This window comes from Pleuronectes platessa, chromosome 8 (assembly GCF_947347685.1).
Source record: "Pleuronectes platessa chromosome 8, fPlePla1.1, whole genome shotgun sequence".
NCBI lineage: Eukaryota > Metazoa > Chordata > Actinopteri > Pleuronectiformes > Pleuronectidae > Pleuronectes > Pleuronectes platessa.
The window spans coordinates 10,673,966-10,699,379 of NC_070633.1; the positions used below are offsets into that span (position 1 = coordinate 10,673,966).

General features: G+C 44.5%; 1 protein-coding gene across 1 annotated transcript in view; it reads right to left on the reverse strand.

Annotated features, from left to right (window-relative positions):
- The window catches only part of tenm1 (teneurin transmembrane protein 1), a 164,223-nt gene extending 145,998 nt beyond the window's left edge, over positions 1–18,225 (reverse strand). Inside the window, exons 1-2 of the mRNA XM_053429358.1 lie at positions 18,009–18,225; positions 14,468–14,791 (exon numbers count right to left, since the gene is read on the reverse strand). Of these exons, the coding sequence (XP_053285333.1) occupies positions 14,468–14,791; positions 18,009–18,225 (541 nt within the window). The remainder of the gene's footprint in view (positions 1–14,467; positions 14,792–18,008) is intronic.
- Between the last annotated feature and the right edge of the window lie 7,189 nt (positions 18,226–25,414).

Here is a 25,414-nt window from a genome sequence, read left to right on the forward strand (position 1 = left end):
GGTGAAAGTGTGTGTGTATTAGTGAGAGGAGGCAGTATCTAGGTCTGTGTGATGAATCTGTTTCAGTGGCAAGCAAGGTGCTGTGAGCAGCATGCCGTCTGTTAATTCACATTCACCGCGGGGGGTTAGAGTCCGCGGCTGATGATACTCGGAGGTGTTGAGAAATGGAAGGAGAGAGGAAAGGAAGAGGGCCTGGACAAATGAACGGAAGCCATGTGCGGGGACGATGCCTGATGTCAACTGTTGTACGAACAAAATCGACAGTATAAGTACGACTGTTACTCCACGGTCGTTTGCTTCAGAAGCTGGTTCCCTTCGCGACTGCACCCCAAGTGGACAATATCTATGAAGACCCTATCTAATATTGAATATGAAGACCCAAAAATCTACAAATTTGCTAAACACTGCAGGATGGAGGAATCAGCGTGAAAGCAGAAATGTTTAATCCCTACGTGCTCGGGTGAGAAGCCACTCTATGCTCGTATAAGTAAAATTAGCTGGAGCAGCGATCTCAGCTGGAGAGGTTCTGATCTCCGAGCCATCGTGTCTTCATTAAAGTATTAACCAATGATTGCAGCAGCACTAACCAGCCGTGTTTATTTCAGCAGCGATTATAGCCCGTGTTACATCCACGCAGTCCTAACCTTCGCCTGCGATAAACCTCCCCACACGCCGTCGCCTCTCTCGTCCGTGCAACAGCCACGAGTGCATTAATCATATAGATCTCCTCCTCCTCCTCCTCCTTGTTTTCCATCTCTGCCTCTGGCCAAAAAATAACCAGTGATTGTGCATCACCCTGCCCTGCATTCATTCCACTAATGTAGCATATGACTGCGGTAACACGTTTGATGCATGGCATGTCTCACCCACTCGCTCCCTCGCCTTCCCCCCTGCCTGAGATATCAGGCCAAATCCATTCAACTAAGACAGGCCAGATGTAAATAGCTCTTGCATGAGCCCTCCCCACTCAAGATCACACCACAGGGAAAAAAGCAGCATTGCCCAGGGAGTGAAAAAAAAGGCTGTAGTTAGACACCAAGAACATTTATATTTAGTTGGTGTTCGGATCCCTTTGTGATGTGCAGGTAGAGTCCTGGTTTATAGTTGTCGCCACCCCTCCGGTCGCTGTCTTTTAAAGCAGAAGGAAAAAGATCCTGCTGCGTCACCCGCATCACATAAATCAGGCATGAAAGCATAATGGTGAGAATTTGACTGAGGGCAAACGGGGGCAAGGACAGACATATGAGATATTACTCTTGCTCTTTCTTTCTCCCTCTGTTTCCTCCAGTCGGAGTGCTGACCCATCTCGGATGCTGACCCCAAAAAAAAGACTAGACAGAGGAGCCGCATCCACCTATTGTCGGCAGCATACCCCATTATCTCTCTCTGCCTCGCTCAGCAGCCACGAAAGGGGTCGCCTCGTGTATCCCCGAGGTGATCATCACTCAACACTTCACACACAGGCTACACTCATTTCTGCGTGTTCCCAAATCAAGGATGTTCCCTATTCAGGCGGGGCTGCAGTCACTCGCTTTATTCCAACACAGAGAACAAAAAACAATAAAGGATGAATGTACCGTGAATGCAACACCCGTTCCTCCAGGGAGGGAACAAGACCTTAAGAACTGGTGGAGCATATCCACTCAGTCTGAGACCTACAGGTGTGTCGTGCTGTGAATAGATCATAGTGCAGCCTGAGGGAACAGACGGACAAAAGGGGAACCAACCACTGACACCTCCTGTTACCTCAGAATTAGCATGTTTTTTAAATGTGGTTACACCCGCCTAAAAAGGGCAATCGACTTCTTTCCCATTACCAGCAGAGAAGTAGGCTTTCCTGTTTTTTTTATCCCAGTGTGTCATGTACAACGTCAACAACGCACTGTAAAACTGAGGCGCTCTCTCACCTCTCTGTCTCGCCAAATTAGCTCTTTCCCCCGGGTGTCATGTTTCCTTCACTGATGATCAGAGCTGGAGCAAATATCCTGCCTGCATCCAAGCTGTGTGCAAGGATACAAGGCTTTGTCCAAACGGTGAAAAACATTGATATATATCGTTATATCACACCCATTAACTCATGGAGGAAATGATAACGTGCAGTGTTGAGGAGCTGGTCTGGCTAATGGTAAAAGCTCTGTACTTAGTCCTCATATGTTTCTTTTTTTTAAGCCAGAGATACTCTATGGAAATATTTGTAATGAAAAATTTACAAAGTATGGTTGAAACCTATGTTGTAGTTGAAAAGTAAGTTTTATGTTCTATATCTACATACATATACAACATGTCCAAATACTTGAACTGTTCAATGGACTGAGCTGTTTATGACCTGATCCATTTTATCACTCATTTACTCTCCAAATAACTGAATGTATGCTCATCACCAAAGGAAACATATGTAAATCAGTTGTCTGTGGTTAGATTCATTTCTCAACCTGCGCCTACAGAACCAGTCTGAACTGGTTCTGAGAGATAGCCTTAGTTCTCCTATATAAAATCCTTCCATTTGACTGTCCTGCATCTTCACTTTGAGATCCTTGTGACTCTCTGTGTTGATCCTTTCTGCAGAAAGCCCCTATTAAATACACAAAGACAAATTTGGTGTTTCCAGCCTCTTGTATTTCCAGATTTCCATCACATTTTTAAATAAGTATGAAGTATGCCAAAAAAGCAGCCAATGCATAATATGAAATATAAGTCTGATTAGTCCTTTATCTGGGAGTAGGACTAGCTCTACACGGGAAAAAAAACCCAATGGTGATCCTTTATTCTACAGATAATTACACTAACTATCCCTTTGACATGTAGCTTATGCCTCAGTACTTTATCCTGATTCTGTGGCCATTAGGTTAGGGCTGGATGATAAGGCAGAATTTTTTTTTACCCCAAGATGAACATGTTCATATCAGTCGATATTGGCAATTTCCACGATAAGTGTCACATTATTATTTCTTTTGAGTTTGAAGATTTGGCTGACATTTGAGGTTGCAAACTGATAAACAGCAAAACATTTTACAAATCCGGAATAGATCAATAATGTGTTACACTGCATAAGCAGTACATCAATATATATCGAGCCTTTTTTTATATTATTTTATTGCCCTACATTAAGTGCATACCTTGGACAGGGTTTTAGTTTTAAAACGAGTTAATTGACATTCATAAGGAGACCGACTAACAGAGATAACATAAACATAACTTAACTAGCTAAAACTATTAACTAACTTACACTAACTTTCGATAATACATCTGCAATTCTTATTATTATTATTTGACTGTCAAGGCAACTGTAACTAAGGGGCGATGGTTTCTACCTTGAGGTTGGAGACAATGTGCCTCCTTACTTCAACAAGCACAGAGTAACAGAAGGGCTATTATCAAGGCTACAGCCCATAAACTCAGGCCCCTCTGAGTGAAATGAAGTCCACTCATTCATGATACACCTAACAATCACTAGCAGTAGATTTACTTATTTGAATAAGTTGTCTTTTTCCCTGCCTACCTCTCTTTTCAATGATGGCCTGTTATTTCTTTATTACAATGCTACTTGCAATCATGATTCGCATTGAGGTAATCTACTGTTTCTATATATTCTAAGGAGTCAGCTAAAGCCGAGAATGTAACAGTAGGTGTAAAGTAAAGGTTTGCCTGAGTGTGCTTTTTCTACATCTCCCTTTAAAAAGTCTCCTCTGTGTTGTATGTGTGTGTGTGTGGGGGGGGGCCGGGTAGGTTTGTATGTGTGTGTGTGTGTGGGTGTGTGTGTGTGTTTGTGTGTGTGTGTGTGTGTGGGTGTGTGTTTGTGTAGTGTTTGCCGCAGCCAGCAGTGAATATTATCCGCCTTGGCCAGGCTCGCTGCCTCGGCTGGTGTTGATCTAATTCAACTAGTACGCACACATTGGAAAAAACATCTGTTTGGAGCAAAACGCACGTGCACACACATAAATACTACGTGCACAATTGCTTGGAAGCGCCCGGAGACAGGCAAACAGGGCATGATCATCCACACACACATGAACAGACTCACCCCACCCACCAGACATGCACTCACGTAAACACTATCTGGGAAGAACATTTTGAGCATCTGGTTGGACCAGCGCAAGCATATTGAGTCTTTGTGAAACACTGGCAAGAGCCCTGCATTGGCCACGAGGAGCCGGTCCACTGCAGCAGGATGACCGGGTGACCGAGCAGCAGTACCAAGCAATCATCTGCTCGCCTCACACACACACACACTCACACGTTTACACACACACTCTTTCAAGCTCAGATAATGCCATGTAACACCACCCGTCTCCCAAGCCACCCATAAACTGCTCAGGCTTGAAGCGGCATTCTGAAGCATTTTAAGATGCTGTTTATTTAACGCCGTGATAATCTATCTGATGTTACGGTGATCTGTCTCCCAAACTGACTGGGTGCACTATTACCGGCCTCTCCTCTGGCACAGGTGGCAGCTGCTCAGAGGGCACGCAATAAAAACAAAAAGAAATAAGAGGAAAAAAGATGCTTATAATGTTTGTTTCTGTTGTTTTTCATAAATTGAAACCTTTGAGCACGAGGAGAAAGCGGTCAATCAAGCATGCGATGATGAGCACTGGTGGGCACACAAGTATCAACAAAACATCCTCGTCTTAAAATGAAAAGCTAAAAATAAACACAGCCTGCGAGATGCGGCTTGGGATGAATCCATATATTGTAAATATGAAGGCGATGTCTTGTGCCTATCTGTCATGTCTCATCTTAACAAATGTACCTCTTCAGGGAGCGCCAGTTGAGCATTTAGCAAGTACATACATCACATCAATGTCACTTTGACAAAAGCACCACATTTGTATGGCTGATGGCATAGTTGCTGGCTCGTGTGTGGGATTGTGTGGGATGGGTGTGCATAGAAGGAAAGATAGAAAGACAATGACACAAACGAGAGAGAGAGAGAGAGGGGGGGGGGGGGGGGGCAGAGAGAGAAAGAGAGAGGGGGCAGAGCGAGTTAAGCCAAGGCCTGCAGGAGTTTCCAGTTATTTACATATGCAGATTCTGGTCACCCCAGATCCCTACCCTCATCAAGCGAAGCCAATTAAAACTCTCTTCATTTAATGTTTACCTTAATTAACCGTAACAATTAATGGCTTTCCAAAGTCCTATTGTGGCTTTTTCAATTAAAAACTGCCGGTGACAAAGGTTGCAATCTAATACAATAAATCATACAAACAATTCTCCAGTGAGCACAACAAGACCATCCCAGGGCAAAGTGACTGAATGAAAGAGATTCATGTTTCAATTACTTTTCTGTGTATTTTATTTTTAGACCTTTCAATCAACCAATAAATAAAATTGTATTTGAATAGCTCTTATCCACAAATAGGGGACATTCTCTGACCTCAACTCTCGACTATTGTGGGAGATCCCTTTCTGGAGACACGAGTACAAAATATATTTTGCATGTGTAACAGGGAACATGAACAAAATAATAATATTTAACCTATGTGTCTAACATAAATTGAGATGTGTATCAATGATTACATTTTTTAAGTATTTATACATTTGTAATAGAAGCTGTACAGCCTCAAGAGGAGGAGCAGGTCATACCATGACCAGAAGGTCGGCTGTGTCGGCAGTGTATAAGTGTGTGATAGAGGAAGTGCAGCACGTAGATGCACTGTACCAATGGGTGTGAATGGGTGAAAAAACAGAGCTGTAAAGTGCTTCGATTGTGGTGGGTGGGCTGAGTCTGTGCATGTGTGTGTGGATGCTTATTCCCTGTTTCTGTGTGCTTTGCTTGGTCATCAAGACAAGACAACGTGCCAAATACTGTTGGTACATGTGAGCCGGCATAATGAATATCTAAGAAATCTATTTGTAATCATATTGATCAGCTGTGGCCGCAGTTTGCATTGTGCTGAAGCCTGCACATGCCTGAGCACTCCCATGTCTGTGTGTCCATGTATGTACACACACACCGGCAAAGTGTGTGCCTGTGTGTGTGTATGTGTGTCCACCCGTCTGAGCAGCACCGCTCATACTGGTCAGCAGATTGTTGGGTGAGACCCAGTGGACCATTAGCCGTCCCTTGCTGCCAGGGCTGAGAGCTGATAATGACAGGTGGTGTACGCACCCTGGAGGTCTGACAGGCTCAGGGCACCGTGCCATGTTACAACAGCCTTTACTACTGGCGCCGCGGCCGCGATGGCAGCCTCTAACGCTGGCACCGGTGCCACTATGGCAGAAGCGTCCCTGGCAGTACAGCAACGACGACAGTGGAGCGGCCATTACTACACGCGGTTAAACTAAAATGGCAGCGATTGGTAATTGCAGGGACACCAGTACACTGTCATTACTACCACCGACATCGTCCTGGCAAACACCCTCCGTGTGTCTGGTCCCATCCAGACACACGGAGGAGGTTATTGTGCAGAATATTGATGTGCTTACTTTTGTTAAACTTTCTCCATCAGTTAGTTGTTTAGATTCCCAATCGTAGAAACCAGCATCTTTTCTCGGTGTTTGCACAGACACCTCCAGTACAATAAGGAAGAGGGAACGAAATTTAAAACAATATTTTGTTCCCCCATGGCAACCATTTCATTGCTAATTCAGCTGTGTTGTAGCTGCATTTTCTAGCATCGGTCACAAAAACATTTTCCTCTGGCCCATCACACAAACAAACACACATACACACACACACACACACAAACAAATAGAGCACAATAAAGCACAAGTGTGTGTGGGCATCTGAGTGTGTGTGTGTCCATACTGACACCTTTGTGTCCCCCGCCCCCTCTCAGCCTCTCTACCCGGGTGCAGAACACTCTGATTTTCACTAATCTCTCGGTACACTCTCAGGGCTATTGTCTCTTTCTGCTGTGAGCGTATTCATGTGCCACTCACCATGCTCTCTACTCATTTTAATACTCAAACAGCGTTGGAAGCTAAAAAAATGTTTTTGAGCCCATTTATTCAACAGTTCATTATGAAAAAAACAACAAAGCAGCTCACCTCTCACCTCCCCTGTTGTGTAGGTGAACGCTGAACTGTGCGGAATGTGACCGCTTATTAAAATGATGGAAACATCACAGAGTTTATGTGTACAGACAGCCTGCGAGCTGCCAGCGGACGGCACGAGATGAAAGCTTCGGCTGATGTTCTGATTTGATGACTGTTGCCATGGCAGCGAGATGAGAATGGAGGTGGGGCAGTGACAGAAAGACAGAGAGACAGACAGAAAGTGATCCTCCTCTCCCTCGTTTATCTGACTCTGCCTCGAGAACACACACACACACACACACACACACACACACACACACACATACACACACACACACACACACATATGAACACACATCCCTAAGCCCCCCATCATCCAGCAGCTCACACCAGTGGGTCTTCTTTTGGATCAGTGAGCTGTAAAGGTCCATCATTAGGACAACAGGGCGGGGTCCAACCTTCTGACAGCTTGTCAAGAACAGAGGCCTGCATGGCTAACTATGTGATGAGGCCGCCTTTAGAGAAGAGGAAAGGCATGTGAGCGATCTGTTGGTACAATAAAGCACCTGGCGGATTCACGGGATTTCTTCAGCCTCTACTTGACGGCTGAATGGGCATTTCAATGAAAACAGTTCCTGGCTCTAGCGGATGTGTTTACAGCGTTTCCTCTGGCCAGGCGCGGCACCAGGGTTAAGTTGATCATCTCTCACTCTGGTAAAATAGCCAGGGGAGTCCGTGTACCACTAGATCAACTCTACAACTTAAAGACCCTAAACGTTACAGCTCAGATGATCGATATGGCACTGAGCAATGTTCTTTACGAGCTAATAGACAAATCCATTCCTGCAAACCCCCCTGGGCCTCAGGAAGGCAAGGAGGGACTACGACTACATGGCTGTCTGCCTGGTGTTGCCACTTAGACCTCGGCTCGCACGCACATACGGACACGCCACGGAAGACAGACACGAGGATGCAGCCTGTTCAGCCTGTCGGGAAAACAGCCTGTTTTCCCGACTCCGCGGCACCAGCGCTGCCAAAAAGGGGATTTGTGTCTTCCAAAATCAGGAGAGTAAAAAAAAAAAAAAAAACACATAAAGCCCATTTCATTCACATTGCTTAAATTCTTTTATATGACACTTGTGGATAAGAGAGCCCACATGAAACAGTTGTGATTCCCCTCACTCTATAATTAAAGGTCCAGATTGCCTAATAAATGTCAGAATTGCATCATAAAGGAGAGAAATCCCGAAAAATCGAAATCCCCATCTGAAATCTCACTCGGTGTAACACCTGTTGCTGTTTCACCCGGTTCCATCAGTCTTTCTAATGGCGCTTCACACGTAGCTGTAACACATGTCGAGTCACTGCTGGCTAAAATTAAAACTAAAAGCTCAATCTCGCCAGGGTTTTCTGACGATGGCTCTCCAATATCCTGTGCCGCGTCTCCACTTGCCAGGGAGGCTCTCCGTCTTCCCGTCTTCCCTGTGCCCTCTCTTTGTCTTTCTTTCTGCTGCATGCTCGCTCATTAAACCATAAGGTCAGTGTTTCACTCCACTCTCCAGCCCTTTGTCTTTATGCCCTCGCTAACCTTCTGCAACACTTACTTGAACACAGCTTGGCCAAACTTGACTGCAAAACTTTGGCACATCATTATAAAAATAATGGACCGTGTTTATAAAGGATATGAGGGGCCCTCTATGACATTGCACAGTCCCCCAGGCCCTCAAACAACCTAGTTTATGGCCGGCATGTAACATTTATGTTTAAGGTAACATTCATGCTTGTCTTATTTCAAGGTAAGGACAACAGCTACACTGAGGAAAAAAAAATATTTTAAATGACTTTATTTGAAGGTCTAATAGCAGCAATCTATTTTGGGGGTAATATGGCTCATTTAGTGTTGGTAAGTATAAACCTGGCAGGCATCTACTCTGTTGCAGAGTAACTTTCACACTCATTCAAGGTGGAGAACATTCATTTAGCTTATCCTTCATTTACTGGACAAGCATATTAATAGGAGTTGAAATTACTGGGGACACGATATGAAAAAAATAAAAACTTGTCGGCCCCTTTCGCTACTCTGTCAATACAGCTCAACAGCGTGGTTCAACTATCCAACTTTGTAAAAGCTATGATTCTGTATGATATCAAGTGCGTTTAAAGAAAAACATGATTTATTTGCAATGTCGAGGAGGGGTACTACACTTTCCAAAATCCTCAGGAGAAATAGCAACATCTGATTGGTGAAGGTGGCTGTTACCATGGAAATGTTCACCACAATCATGAAAGTCTTATCGGCTGTGATCGGATAGTTCGGTGTTACATTACGTTTGCCACAGAACAACCAGGATTTCCTTTTCTACCATGCTGCAGTTTTTTAGAGATGAGGAAAAGAGCCCAAAGGATTACTACGACTACTACTACTACTACTACTTATATTACTAATACAACTACTGACACACACTACAATATATTGTAACAATATATAAACACAAAATGTAATTCAGGGAGAGGCGCACTGGAAGTAATCGGAAAGGGATCATTCACAATGGTTTAGGGGATACATAGTTCCCTCAATTTGTTTCACTATTGTACCTTTATGCTTTTTCCCATTTTCTGATATTTCTTTACTCCGAATCAAATGCTTTATAGTCATGATTCATCTCATAGCTGGTTCAATTCTTTTAACTCTTTTAAGAAGGGTTGTCTGAAACATCAGCAGAGAAAATAAATGGGAAATTCACTTCCTGAACCAGAGCCCATCATAGCAACAGGTGTGGAATGCGGTTAGAAAACAAATTTCAAATGAGGATAGATGGATGGGATAATTATTTCCTCATGTAGAGCTTTTTCTTATTTAGAAAAAATATTCTGTCTTTTATATGATTATTTATCATTCAGTCTGTTAAAAAGGGGCAAATGCACATCATCACGTCCAAGCTATTTGTCTTCAGATTATCGTTTTGGTTTAGTTTAATATATAAGGATAAGAAAGAGCAACCAAAAAAGGGCCAATATTGAAATACGGAGAAAACTTTTTGTCATTATATCTGATAAGTCATATTTGCTGTTTTATGTCTTTGTGTCCTGTCGTGTTTGCAGTACTAACACAGCCAGTAGCTTTAACAGATGAGATGTAATGTGTCTTGATGTTGGGGGGGCTCACATTCATTCTGAAGCATGTTTGTCAGTGCTGCTGCTTTCATAAGGTTTGATTGTTAACACGGGGACCGTAAATGTGTGAGGCAATTTGAAAAACCCATTTTCTTAAAACCATTATCTCCAGTGCATGGCAAAAATGGAACACTTAAACCTTTCTAGTTTATTAACTTAGCTCCGTGATCAGACATTGAAGGGGAGTTGTCATTTTTTTTTCAAAAATGATGGACGTCCCGCGGCCAATCAGAATCAAGTGCTTACTCAGGCCAGTGTAATTACACAGACATTAGCAATTTTAGCACAGGATGTTATCTTCCATAATGAGAGCCTTAAGTTGCTGTTTGCATTCGCCTTAGAAGCCTCTGTCTGCTCGGAGGACGACGTATGAAAAGTGCAGTGATGTCAAACCAGGAGGCCTTCTGCTACATGCCGATGTGTCAATCCCAGAAGTGGAGGGGGAGAAAAAGATAAGAAAAGACAGACAATGGGCTAGAGTAAATCTGCCACTGATTAGACTAATGAAAAAGTGGTCAATTAATTAGCATCTCATTATAGCACAGTGATGTAACCCAGATAATGCAGCTAATGTCGTTTTTTATTATTATTGCACACTGCAGTAGTTCGGAGGCTGACACCAAATCTATCTGCTCTCTCTCTCTCTCTCTCTCTCTCTCTCTCTCTCTCTCTCTCTGTCGCTCTCTTCACTCTTCCTCTTCTCTCTACATTTATTTCTCTGTTCCCACTAAAGTGATGGGTATCGTAGTGACAGTGAAGCGTTGAAGTCAATTTTTGCTTTGGACATTTTTGCGAGAAAAAAATGTCTTCCTAGACCGCTGATACGCCCTGAAAAATATACAACACACACACACACACAAAACCCACAGAAACATCAAGACATGTAGTTAACAGGGTGGTTCAGAGACTCTATAACATACAGTCAAAGCACTAATAAAATGAACATCTCCACAATTTGCGTAATAAGGAACCCACAGACCTAGCTGCTGTTTACCATGTGAATGGCAAGCGGGATGAAGGAAACCATATCGCTCTGTTCTTGTATTAGGCAGCTTGAGACAGCGATCTGAGGGCAACTACAGTCCAACCAGTTTCATTCATTACACGATAAGGAAGTGTAAACCGATACTTTTTGTAGGGTGTTTTAAACAGAAAGACTTTCAGCGCCAAAATCTTGAGAATATGCAATATCTGTTCATAGAAATGACTGCTTGCCTAAACGTATCCTCACCCTTAACCTAATCCTAACCTTGGCCATCTTTAAAATGTTATCAGGAAGACAAGCCCCATAATGTGACTGTCTAAACAACATGAGTAATACCACACACACACACACATTTCTTAATTTGGGCTCAGCGGTATCAAACGTATGTGTATGTATTCCTCTGCCTTATACTCCAGTACATGGCCAAAGTACCTTTGGTCTGCGGGTGTTTTTTAATGGTTTAGTTGGCTCGGTTTCAATTAGGGGAAATCTTACTGCTGCAGCAAACAATATTTCACACAATAATGTGCTTTCAGCTTGGGAAAGGCCCTTTCCCGTTTAATTATGAAAAAGCCCTCATGCATGGAGCTCGGTTCAAATTTGCTGTGGAAAGATGTAACTTGCATGGACAGAGCCCTGACCTCACCCTCTTCCAACACCTTTGGGGATGAAACAGAATAGTCAGGTTTTTATCACCCACCTTTATTGCCTCACTTATGCTTGTTGGGTTGAATGAGAACAAATCAAACCTGAAGGCTCTAAAATCTTGTGGAAAGCCTCCCCATATCCAAGCTAATGATTTGGATAATGAGTAGCAGGGCGGGAGACATAGCTACTGTAACAAACACTTATAGCTGTCCATATATTGTTGGCAACATCATGTATGGATGTGTGTGTGTGAGTGTGTACGTGTGTGTGTAAACTCTAGCTGAACTGCACTTTTCCTTTCTAGTGCCAATCTCCTCTGTTCTAACGGTGCTCTGTCGTCAACTCGGGGCGTTGATGCTTCCCTGAGTTTGTCAGCAGGTCTGACTGGTGCTCGAGGATGCCCGCAGCCTTCCTCAAGGGAGGTGTCACAGTTGGACATGCACCCCCCACCACCCCACCACCCTATCACAAGCACACACACAAACATGCTCACAGGGGGGGGGGGATAAACAACACACATCTTTAGAAACGTGCCTTCACACACGAGCTGAACCGCTCTCTACTTTACTCTTTCTTAATCTGTCGCACTCCTTTTTATTTTTCTCACACTCAAACACACATGCACGCACGTACACAAGAACGCGCGCACACAAACAGAGTGACTAAATTGACTTGTCAGCTTCAATCAAACTGGGAACAAAAGGATTCCTGCCAGTTTCAAGCTGACATCGTTAATGGGTTTGGGAGGGGGCGAGCTCTGAAGACAAAGGGAGAGCAAGGTCGGGCCGACTTAAAATGCACTTTCATTTTGGCAGGGACACCAGCTTTTTGATATCAGCCCCTTCATGCCAACGTCTTTTTTGCGAGTGGCTCTAACTTTCATTATCAGCGGGAACAGAGGGGCATGCAAGACTTTGTTGTGCTGATGGGGAGATGTGTGACATTCATAATGTATTTCCTATTAGGGGATGGCACGCACGGACACACCTGGCCACGTGTCAGAGGGAGATGGACAGGAAGTGGATGAGAATAAATGAACGGGTGTCAGAGACGGGAGAGAAAGATCAAATAAAGGATGCAATGCAAGAAGAAAGAGACAAAAGGGGTGAAAGTGTGAGCAAAGGGAAGAGAGTGTTCCAGAGGTTCTAGAGCCAGAGATCATACAGCGCTTCATACACATATGGAATCCACACATAAACCAGCGCTCTGGGTGCATTGTACCAGTGAAGCCAAATGCTTTGAACATTCAAATCGGCTCCTCTAACTCCTGTGGCTTTATCTATACTCATTCGCTTCTGTTTCCTCTTCTGCATCTGCTTCCCCCCCCACACCGTTTGTCTCTTCCCGCTTTCCTCCTGACCCTGGATAAAGATGGACTCCCTCATGGTAATAACTTTGGTCCATATGCACGCAGCCATCACAAATTGATTACTGTGTAATGCTGCGAGCGCTCCCCACTTCCCCTCACTCTCGCTCTCCTCTTCCGCCCTGTGATGAGGCACAAGGCTGACTCCGTGTCCAATCTGGCTGTCATTAAACAGCACCCCTAGGTGCGTCCCAGTAACAGGCACATCCCAAACCCTTCTTCCTATGATCCCTGTCTACCCCCGTCTAAGTCTTCTGCTTTTCTCACCATCTTGTCTAACACTCACTCCAAATCAGCTTCTCCTTCACCTGTTTTACCCTGAACCACTCATTCCCTTTTATCCTCATTCTAATTATACCATTACATTACCATTTCTATTCTCTCATTAGCATTTCTTGCTCTCCCTCTCTCTTATTATTCTCCTCTCTAATTCTCTTTTTTTGCCCCTATCTCTCTCTCTCTCTCTCTCTCTCTCTCTGTGAATACGTTCCACCCTCTTTTTGCGGCACATAAACAGACAGTGCCCTTGGGGATGGGTTAGAGAGCTCTGTCTTTGTTTGTGTGCACCTCTAACTAACTCTCCATCTGCAGGGAGCCCAGCCAAACCCAGCAGTGCAAGACAGATAGCTGGCTCAATCCCAGACTCTTCTCTAGTTGGCCCCCATATCTTCACCTCCGCCTCTCAACTTCTCCTTCCTTCCAGGGTATAGTCTTCCCACAGAGTCTGTTGTCAGCTGCCCTCAGGCAGCCAGTCAGGTACCGTAGATGTCTGACCCCTACAATTCCTTTCCCTCCGAGCCATTCAACTAAAATCTGCCTCAGCCCTCGATGGATATTCAATCCCTTTCCCGTTCGTCACTGGACTTTTCCTCAAACTCCATCCTCAGATAAACCCAGTTTCACCTCCGCTACGAGCTCACTTCATAGACTAAATAACCAATAACACATTTACTGTATTTAGTCACGTCAAAGAGCCTTCAAAGAGAGAATAACTTAAGCAATAGCTTTAGTTTAAGATCTGAGAGCTTCAATCATGTAATTGCCCAAGGCTGTAATTTAAGCCTCAAAACAAGTTAAAGTTAAATGTTGTTTTTTCTTTGCATTCATTGGTGGGAATGTTCTCCTCTTTATACTTTGAGGATATAAAGAGGAATACATTCAAGGAGAAAAGTGGTGCACCATGTTAAAATGCACAAAAAAGATTCATCATGGGTGGTCGACATTATCTGCTAAACTCAAATTATATCTCCCATAGGGCCTTTTGCACAGTGATGGACATTGCCCCTGTGGAGTAATAAGAGATGCTTTGCACTCACCGTTGTCAGGCTCAGACTTCCTGTCATGCTCGGTGTCAGTGAGAGACAGGGCGGAGTTGGCGCGGCTCGTCAGGCAGGAGCTCTGCTCGGACTTGAGGCCGTGCATCCACATGTGCTGCAGGCCGTGAGCGGGAGACGGCTCCACCTCGGGCTCCGTGTCCACGTCCGAGCTCACACCCAGGGAGTAGGCGCGGCTGTGGACGTGAGCGACCGGCCCGGTGCACAGCGCTTCCTCCTCCTCCTCCTGGCGCTGCTGCTGCTGCTGCTGCTGGTGAATGTGGTAGTCGGGGCTCCTCATCTGCCCAGCCTTGCAGAAGTCTAAATCTGCAGGAGGAGACAGAGACATGCAGATTAAAATCATATAGGCTTAGAGCTGCAAAGCCTCCAAAGCCGGCGTGTGTATTTATTTGCCTTAGCAATTAATCTGACCAGGTGTTTGTTTGAGACTGGCACTCACAAGCCAAAAACTGGGCACCTCCCAAATTATGTCAAGAGATAGGCTGTTATTTGGGCAAGCATTTATTAAAAGTTTCGCAGCAGACGCGCAAATCAAAATGTCACCCTTGATTTTTCTTAACCATTCGCAGTGCAGCTATATCCTGTTCAAGCTTCCTGATGTGTGTTATTGAGCTCAAGATGTATTGAACTGCTGCTCAAACAGAGCACTGATCTCATCTATATTCTCTTTGGTGGGGTGCAGAGATCAGATAAAGATCAAACCTTATTAATATTGACTCAGACTGAGAGAAAGATCGAGCCTCACATGCTTTCAGGTATTAGAACACCCTCCAATCCCAAGCATTAACCTGCTACCTGAGAACATCAGATATACTGTCTCAGTCCTCTGGTTACACTTCAATTCTATTCAATTCAATTGAGCTCTAGTTCTTTTTTTCCTGCAGAGGCAGTTAAGTAAATTTTCTTCCTCGCCACACAAGTTTTCTGTTTGGACCGTATGAGTGGAGGTGATGGAACTGATGTAATTTAAAAGAAATAAAGGCATAAATCAAAATCTATAGTGAAACCACAGTAGCCATGTTCCATAAAGACTCCGGTGAAGGCTGAGGAGGGAGACAAAGACTTCCTCTCCTTCTCACTTAGTGCAGTTAATATTTCTGTTGGGTCAGGTCATCCGCACACCAACCGCAGTGTTTCAATAAAAGCCAAAGTCCTGTTGACCACTCCATTGACCAGCCACGTGTCCTGCTGTGCCTTTCTGATGGGGTCAAGACCAACAGTGGCTCACACACTGTTCTGCCAGAATTAAACCGGCACAAGATTGGTCACCACTACACGCTCTGGTGTTTAGCTCAAATTGGCTGCAAGAGGGCAATTCAGGAACAAACAGGCCATTTCCTCGTGGCAACAAACATGGACGGGCTGTAAAACTGGAAGGAGCCGCCCTACAAATTTGGTTTTGAAACACATTTATAACACCAGAAGAGATTTTAGTAGACGGTTAGAGGGGAAATAAATCTTTTTGAATAACTTCCCATTTCCTGCCATTACGGTTTGCCGCTCCTGACTCACTTCAGCGAAAGATCAACAATTTATATATTCAACTCTGCTAAAATACAAAGCATTTCTGATTATCTGCCAAAGCAATCTGGTTTGTAATTTCACTGTAATGCAGTCTTGGATGTGATGTAAGATAAACACATCTAAATTCAGTTTACTCAAGGGTGTAATTACCACTGGTGAACGGGGGGCAGGGTTCCCTCAACGAGACTCAACTACTAACCAGGCCTGAGGGTCCCAGACTGACAGGGGCCCTGAAAACGTGCCAAATGGTTTGTGCTAAATTAGCTGTATATTGTTGGGGAAAATGCATCTGCAAAGCATAATATCCAGAAATGAAGGTAAAGATAAAGGGCCTTAGTTAAGGGTTGATATCTTTTCTAATATTAAGGTAGTAAGTATTGAAAAGCATTTCAGATTGTTATTCCTGTGTTTTGTATGTCAAGCTATTTACATTGATATTCTCCCTTTATTTTCATTATTTTGCAAAACATGATACCAAGTTGTATCCTATCTTCTAAACTGGTATAAACACAATTCACAAAGTCTGAGTTTTTTTCTCTAAATTTTAGATATTTGTAGAAAAATGTATATAATTTCAATTCAAACCATATTTACACAGGAGATTAAATGATTCTGTAAAAGCCTATGAACATTTAAACATCTGTGTACTGTAACTGATTTCTGGCTTTGTTAACAAAATGTTGAATTAATTAATCTGAGTTAATTAGTGGGAAAACACAAACTAATGAGCTGTGGATCCAGCTGACTAACTGTCCATTTATCAATTGTATCTTTGTTATTGAAGGAGACTTAAGGACGGGGGAATGAAAGTGATCATGTGGGATTAAATGGACAGAGAAGAATTTGTATGTTAGGGAAGATAAACAGGGAGAAGAGAAGAGAAAGGAAAGGAAAAAGGGAGGAGAGAAAAAAGATGAAGGGAAATATGAAGAAGGCGGGTGGGGAATTAGAGGAGAAATGAATTGGCTGATCTTTGTCAGGAACACTGTAATCCATTAAAAATGTCACTGGAGGCTGTGTCCCCCCTTAACAGTTGGTTACTTAGGTAGGGTACACTATATATAGCTCCGTTGCCCAAAGATGAACAGATGTGCCTCGCAGAAGCGGCTGCCATTGACATTTCAAAGGCTGCTTTGGGGGGTCTTATGCACCTTGCCATATGACACTGATGGCAAGGGATGTTGTCTGTTATGGAAATAGAAAGGCTGAGTAACTGTCGAAATAGGCAAGTGCCCCTTGACGCGGTAATATTGTCCATCGAACATGATGATGACTAATGGACATCGACGGGTTGCTACATGGCGAACAATACGACAAAATCCATAGCAGGTGGCATTCAAACCATGAAATCCCCCGAGTGGCCTGCTTGTCAGGAGTCGTAACTGTTATGAATGGCTAATGTTGCTTGTTAGCATGGTGGGTAGGTCTCGCGGAGGAGCGGGAGGTTGGAGTAGTGGAGAGACTACCTATTGATCACTATGAACCCAGCACAGCGGCGCGCTCCTGAAGAGGTGCGGCTCCTCTCTTAACACCACACATGACCTGCATAAAGGCCATCCATCAAGGCACGCGCTACCCCATTTCTCCTCCTGTCACCAGCAGGGAAGAATTGTTCGGTGTGTGTGTGACATTGTGCATGTGTACATGTGCCTATGTCCACCTGTGTCTGTGTCTGCTAGTGTGTGGGCAATGAAGGGTGGTGCTCCATCCAGGTGAGGCCAGGGAGGTTTGGGGCTGACCTACTTTAGCTGTGGGAGAGAAATATCACCTATGTGGAGAACAGGTAATTGGCTGCCTCCGACTGTCCTTCTGGCTCATTGTGGACTGCAATAGGTAATTCACATAGGCCCTTTTAAAGCAGGTCTGTTTGTGTGCAGTTTTGTGTGTGTGTGTTGTTTTTCTTTTTGTGCCAGTCTCCATTTGCTTCCACGTACAGTTAATGTGCGATTGTGGACACATTTTGAATGGTAGATACATTGACCCCTGACAGGCGCTGTACCTGGTTGTGGTTGGCTGTAGTTGTTCTGTCTTTCCCGGTGTGAACCCAGGGTGAGGCGCAGCTCGTGTGTGTAGTCGGGCAGGGTTTCACGTGAGGTGTAGGAGCGGTGGTGGGCGCGGCCGTCCTCGCTCTCGTCAGACGAGCTGGTGTAGGACATCTCCATTTCATGGCGCCCCTTAGGCAACGGCTGGTAGGGTTTACTGTCCATATCCTCCATGGCTTGAACGGCTCCACTTAGTCACTCAACACAGCTACGGCACAGTGCACAGAGTCTGGAAGAGGGGAGAAAGATGGAGGAAGGATGGGGGAAAGGTAGTGAGGTCAGCAGAGAGGAGAGTGGGATGGGGCCAGGGAGGAAAATGAAAGGAAGCAGGTGATTGGACAAACAGGGGAGAGGAGAGAAAATAACACGAGAAGTCCTGTTATTGAGCACAGTGGACAAATATTGCAACATCTGTTCATCCCAATTACAGCAGACATTCATAAACAGTATTTGGCTTCTTTCACCAAAGGTTGGTTCCAAATCAATACACTAAAGAAGGGGCTGTGATGGCGGCCATTATCTCTGCATGCGTTTTAAGAGAAATTGGCCAGAATCACACACGGCTCTCTGTTCTGTCAGCTGTGCTTTGTTCTCTTCTACCAAGAGAAGATTCATCTTTTTTTCACAGACAACCACGGACAAGTTTGAGGATAAATCAACACATTCTTAGTCTGCCACTATCATTAAACACTGCGAGCCAGTAGATTCTGAAGTAATGACAAAACACTAAATGGCCTTTACTGTGTTATTGCCCTCGCAAATAGAGTAGCGATAAATCAGCTCAACTCATATTCCCTTGTTCGTCACTCAACCACATCAAAACCTACTTTGATATGGTTTTACCACCATAACTAATGATTGATTGAAGCGACGATTAGAGCACAGAAGAAGTGATTAGAAAATGCTTCATTCCTATTAGTTCTCTTTTAAAAAAGCCTGAGCCCGAGGCCTTTCCAGCCTATTTCCTGCAGATATAACGCTTCTAAATGGAGCTTGAGAGGGTCATTGCTCATAGAGACAAAGTGCTACGGTATTGACCTCTTCAGGGAGTCCTGTAGTCCATATATCAAATCCATTAGAGCATGCCTGCTCAATACCTCAGAGATCTGAGGCACAGGGTGATCACCACCAGTCTGATACAAGTTTACAGCTGACCTTCCTACCAGTACAGTAATGCTTTTATTCCACCTGAAGGACTCCTTCCCCTGGCCTCACACTAACTCCTCAGTCCCAACATGCATGCACACGCACGGTGCAGTTTGCATGGGCAGAGAGAGAGAGCGCCCGCTGACCCCTGACAGCAAACTGTCCAAAAATGGGCCAAGTCTCTCACACGTTCATCCCACACACACACTCACCCCCTGCAGACAATATCACAGCACAGATGATCTGTAAAAGCTGTGCACTTGTTTCTCCTTCCATCTACATTTTGTCTTTTCTCATTAATAATAACACAAAATTGAAGAAACGTCTAAAAACCCATTTCACATCTAATTCTTTTAGCAATACTGGTGTATATTGTAAGCCCCTAGGACCCCCTATACCCACACATAAACACACACAGTCTTGTGGTTGCCTGCGATCACTATGCCTTTCATGTTGATTGGCAGGAGTTATTGCAAGGAATCAAAGCGGGCTATTATCTCAGCTGCCCTGTCAGAATGGGATTGACTGGTGTCACCTTCTCTCTGGTACGGCGAGGAGCGAGTGTACATTACCCTGCGAGCTCTGAGCTTGCTGCAGGCACTGACTGCTGTCTGTCTCTACAGAGGCTCTCTGTCCCGTTTCATGTCTGTCACACGTTTACACGCGAGAATGAAAGCATGCGATCCTGCACACACGAGCTCCATCTTGTTCGCTGCGTCGCGCACACACACCACACAGACCGTCTAGTAAACGTTTCGCATGGTACAAGAAGTCCTGCTTGTCCATTGACGCGTGCAAGGTGAAATCCTGGCTGGTTTTTCTTCACCTCCCTCCTGGTTAATCCCCCCCCCCCCCCTCTGTTACTCCTCTTCCAACATCCCTCTATTTTGTACCCCCACACCTCTGCACCACCTCCTCCTTCCCTCTCATCTGTACTCCTCCCCTACCTCGCATGTTCCCCACCCTTTTTCTGATCCTCTGAGGTGCCTGCGTTTAGAGAAGTAAGCCTGCTAATTCTAGTCCGCAGTGGGGTGCCCATTAGGGGGTTTGATTCTCGGTTTTGATGTGAAAACCTGAGGTTTGTTTCCTAAAGCCAAGCTCACTTCAAACAAGACACATGGGCGTTCTACAGGACAAGAGAGCATGTGCCACCATGAGCACAACACCAGCCTAGATTTGCAGCTGAGGAATGACCAGCTTGTGGCGTAGAGGTCACCGCAGCTTCACTATGGATTACTATTTATAGAAAACACACAAGGACGTCCCTTAATTAGCATCACGGTAAAATATTTTTTTTATAGCACCCAAATCTTGAAATACTTCCCTTTAACATTTATATTATCCCTCTCATCATGTTGTATGCATGTGACAAACAGGGGAATACACAGTGCACTGAAGGATCCCTTAGTGACGCTAAATAAGTGCTTAACTGATTTCATCACCATGCCGCCCGTAGTCCGACTAGCCTTCATCATGTTCATGCAAGAGCCAAGAATGTAAAATTCATACACTTGAATGATTAATGTATTCCAACCTAGCGTAATAACCACAGAACTGGGCTGTACATGTGGAGCAAAAAATAAGATCAAAAGATAAAGTAGGAGAATTGAGACATCTCGTGTGAATATGTTTGCAAAAGAAATGAATTAACAGTGAGTAGATGTGTGCAGGGACAATGTATGTATCTGTTATTGAGTGATTTTATTTATAATTTAACTCTAATCTATAATTCATCAGTGTGTAATGAACTCTTCACCGCTCGCTCTAAAATTAATACAAAGTGACAACACTGAGGGAAACACACGCATCACATTACACTGTTACCCCCCCCCCCCCCCAGCCACCACCAACCCCTTCTCTCCCTTATCTCTCCCTCTTTCTGACACACACACAAACACACACACACAAGCACACACACACACGAGCACACACACACACACACACACACACGCACAGCTTCCCTCGACCCACACCTTGACATCAACTGTCCATTCTATATGCTCCACCCCTGAACCAAACACTGACCTAAGCCTGATTCCAACACCTGAACCTTAAAACCAGGTTCTAACCTTCAAACAGATTGTGAGGAATAACGGTTAAAGGTCTCATAAAGCCCGGAAAAACATTTTTAAAGGTTCAGTGTGTAGAATTTAGTGGTGAAATTGCATGCTGCAGCTGAATACCCTTCACCTCACCCTCGAATTGCAAACATGAAAGAGAACCTGTGGTAGCCTTCAGTTGTCATAAAAACTCAAAAAGTGTTTACTCAGTCTAGTTACAATTACTGTAAAAAAAACATGGCGGCCTCCTTAGAGAGGACCCGTTTCCTATTTAAATGTAAAGGGCTCGTTCAAGGGTAAGGGAAACAACAATTCATGCAATTTAGATCAAACACACTAATACAAAATTCAATTGGATATTTTATATATTCAATATATTGGACATAGATCCCTTTCACCTAAATCTTGCACACTCAACCAATCTTTGGGCTCAAATTTACCAAAAATAATCCACATATAGCCCGTTTAAAACATTCCCATCTGATGGGATTGATCATTTACACGGTGCACGTACCTGTAATCAGGGTATATAGGTGAGCTGGTAAACAACAACAGTGACAGAGTCACACAAACTGAGCTCTTAAGCTGATATTAACTCCCTCGGGCTGGGGTCAAGTGTGGACCAATCTCTGAGCCCCTTGGTTATCATCTGACGACAAGTTAGCCTCTGGGGGCAACAGCCAATATATTGGAACTCCTGGCTTAGACAGCAGTCATCAGATAAAGTGTCAAAGACTCTGTCTTCTGTTGGTCGTCCACTGTTTACAGACAGGCAAATACACACAAACACTCAAAAATGTCTCCACACAAAAGACAAACAGCAATCCAGTAAGCTCCAGTCGACATTTTGACTAATCTCTACTAAATATGATATGCAAATGAATTTAGACAAATAAGACTGTATATACCTGCAAACCACCAAATCCTGTTCAAACGTACAATCCCAAAATCTTCTCACTGGGCTACACAATCTGCATATTCACATAAAAAAAGCATATCTGTTGGATTCAGGTTGAGTTTGGTTACATTTGCACCCAGAGCCACACCTTAGCAAAATGTCCTCCCTTGGTAAGTTTTGTAAGTGGTCCTCACAAAGACAGATATAAAAGTACACACACACACATAACACATAACTACACTGGAGCGCTAATCCATGACTACACAGTTACAATAATATCTAATGGGACCCTTCAACCTCTTCATCCCCTCCTATCTGTCCATTTACTCAAACAGTGCGACCACGGGCCGATGGGCTGTTTTTGCAAATCTGCTTAGAGAAGTGATAGCGACTCTCACACACACAGTTGCTTTTAAACAGGATTTATGCTCCATGTCATATCCAGAGGGGCGGGGAGGTGCCAGATATGTCCGACATCAACAACAAAAACACAAACAACGGGGGCGGAGATCGTCATGTGCAAAGGCAGGGACCATGAGGACGAGTCAAAAATGATTTACACTTTCCAATCTCAAAATGAACGTGCAGAAATCACCAGGAACAGGGGGAAGAGCATGCAAAATGGATAAAGGAGAGAGGCAGCGAGAGGATTGGGGCCAGGCAGAGGCGCAGAAATTGAGTTTCACATCGGTAAATAAGCAACGAGCACGGGGAGAGAGCAGAGTGTCATCCAACCACATTAGCCGCTCAGATTATTGATACAGTATAGTTCCAGGATTACAAATACATTTTCATCACGCAGAGAAGGCCTTATTTTCATAACTGCCTGGAGACCCCCAGTGTTTCTTTGTTGACTCCGGCCTTTACACGTTTTCCAAGAAGCTTGTTTGCACAGAGACCGACTAATCCCGCTCACTAAACAGGCCTCGCGAGCCGCTGGAATGACGATTAGAAACCTTGAGAAATGTATTCATGCTAGACCACAAACTTGTCGCAGCAGATGATCCTCAGTGAAGTCATAACTATCCCTGTTTTTTTGCTGTTATATTACAATTTTTTTCATTTTGTCTGCCATTACGATGGCTTAATCATCAGAAGGCATGGAGGCGCAGCCTGTAGCTGCAAATGCAGATCCAGGCTACAGGTCCTATGGGAGTAAACACTGAGCTGTCAGAGAGAGATGGCTCTCCTGGAGTGAGGGTGTGTGCATGTGTGTGTGTATATGTATGTGTTTGTGGAGGGAGATGAAAGGGGGGGGGGGGGGGGGGGGAGTAGCTTAAAAAATATTTTCCATTCGTTAGCGCCACCATGGCTTCCTCAGGCATATGACAGGGACACTTCAGAAGAGAGGACATGAAGGACCCCCAGGACCCTGTTATACCTAAACCCCCCGAAACACAACAAAACAGTGCACCGCCCACTGGGAGGCCTCCGCGCTCGCTGAGAGGAGGGAGGCAAGGGAGGGAGAGATGAATGGAGCACGAGGATAAACAGAATGATGGATAGATAATGAGAGATGTAGAGTGTGCGCAGTGAGAATGGGAGGAATTGGAGGATGGAGAGATTGCCAAGTGAGACATGGAGTGATAGAGGGATTTAATTAGTGGATAAGGGCTGGCTATCTGTGGGCGGCGGCAGCACTCTCGTCACGTAGTGTGTGCTTTCATAGCTGACCAAGCCTGAAATCTGTGGCCGCTAATCCAGAGTTTACCAGCAGAACACATACAGTGTGGAGCGCACCCGTCGGACACAAGCACACACACACACATGCACACACACACACACACACACACACACACACACAAACAAACACACACACACACTCAAACACACAGACGGACATAAGCCTGGACATCGCCATACATTCCTGTTGATAAGATTCAAAGAGTACGCGCGGACACACAATCTGTGCCCTTGTGCCTACACACACTTATGGCATTCAGGCTAACCGACAAACAACACACTTGAACACCCACACAACACGGAGAAGCGACTAGGGGCCTTTTCTGTAGAGACTCCGTTGTTTAAAACCCTGCTTGCTGATTCTCTGTGCCGCCGCTGTCTCTTTACCATTCAGCTCCCAGTGCACCGCCTATACCTCCATTATTCCCTCACATGGTAGCACCAAGGTTAATACATGTATGTAGAAAGCGAGCCATATAGGTGATTGAATAGTCCAGCGAGCCTGAGTGTGCTGTATGCCCACTCATGTCGGGATGTGAGCGTGACCAAGAAGCAGAGAACTTGATCGGTTCTTGTCAGGGGCATGGAAAGCATCCTGGATCATTTCCCTATTTATAATGGTCACAGGTCAAATCATCACTGCATGGATGAGCAGTGTGGAGAAATCCATAAGGTCCTACACTATTCATGCAGTCTGAATGTGGCCTAGAGTGAATGAACAGTTCAGCTTTAACTTTTCAAAGGCCGTTTTATATCTCGACTACAGCTAAACTTTTTTTCTCTCCTTTAGATCTCCACTAAGGTACAGTATAGCTCCCCACCCCCCCCCACCCACCCACCCACAGCGCCTCTCACCCGAACACTCGCTTCTTTTAATGATATCTACTTCGACTCCTTCCCTCTGATCTAAAGCCCTCTGCCGATTCCCCAAAAGGCAGAGAAGCAAACAAAAAAAAAAACACAGAAAGGACAATACACAAAGGCACTCGTGTGCTCACATGCACAGCAGCACATTCGCTGGCAGGGGCACACACACACGGCGTCAGACTACAAAGCACACACATGCACACACATGGAGCGAGACACAACACCAAAAAACCACTTGATCAATATTCCTGACGAGACAAAGCCTCATCCAACACGTTTGATATTCCTCCTCTCTCGCAAAATAAATACATGTCACTGTCCTCCTAGCAGGACTAAAAGGCTGTTCACACTCACTCGCTTTGCAAATAAAGCTTTACATCAAGACTGACAACCTCCTAAGCTCTCAGCATCAGCCGCTGCTTGGTAAAAAGCCTCTTTCAATAATGCATTTGACCGCTAAAACCTCCGACACTCACAGCTAAGCAAAGTGGCGGCATTACGGATGCAGAATTAATTGATAAATCAATGCCATTGATTCCAGAAATTGGGTTTGGTGATTAGCGATTTCGACGGTATTTCCTTTGCATCTTCTTTATGAAGTTGTTGATTACAGAGAAATTAGTGAGTAAAGACTATTAGCCCGGCAGACGAGCAGCTGAACAGATTTTCTAGTAGCTGTTGAGCAGCATTGCAGATTGATTTCGGGGAA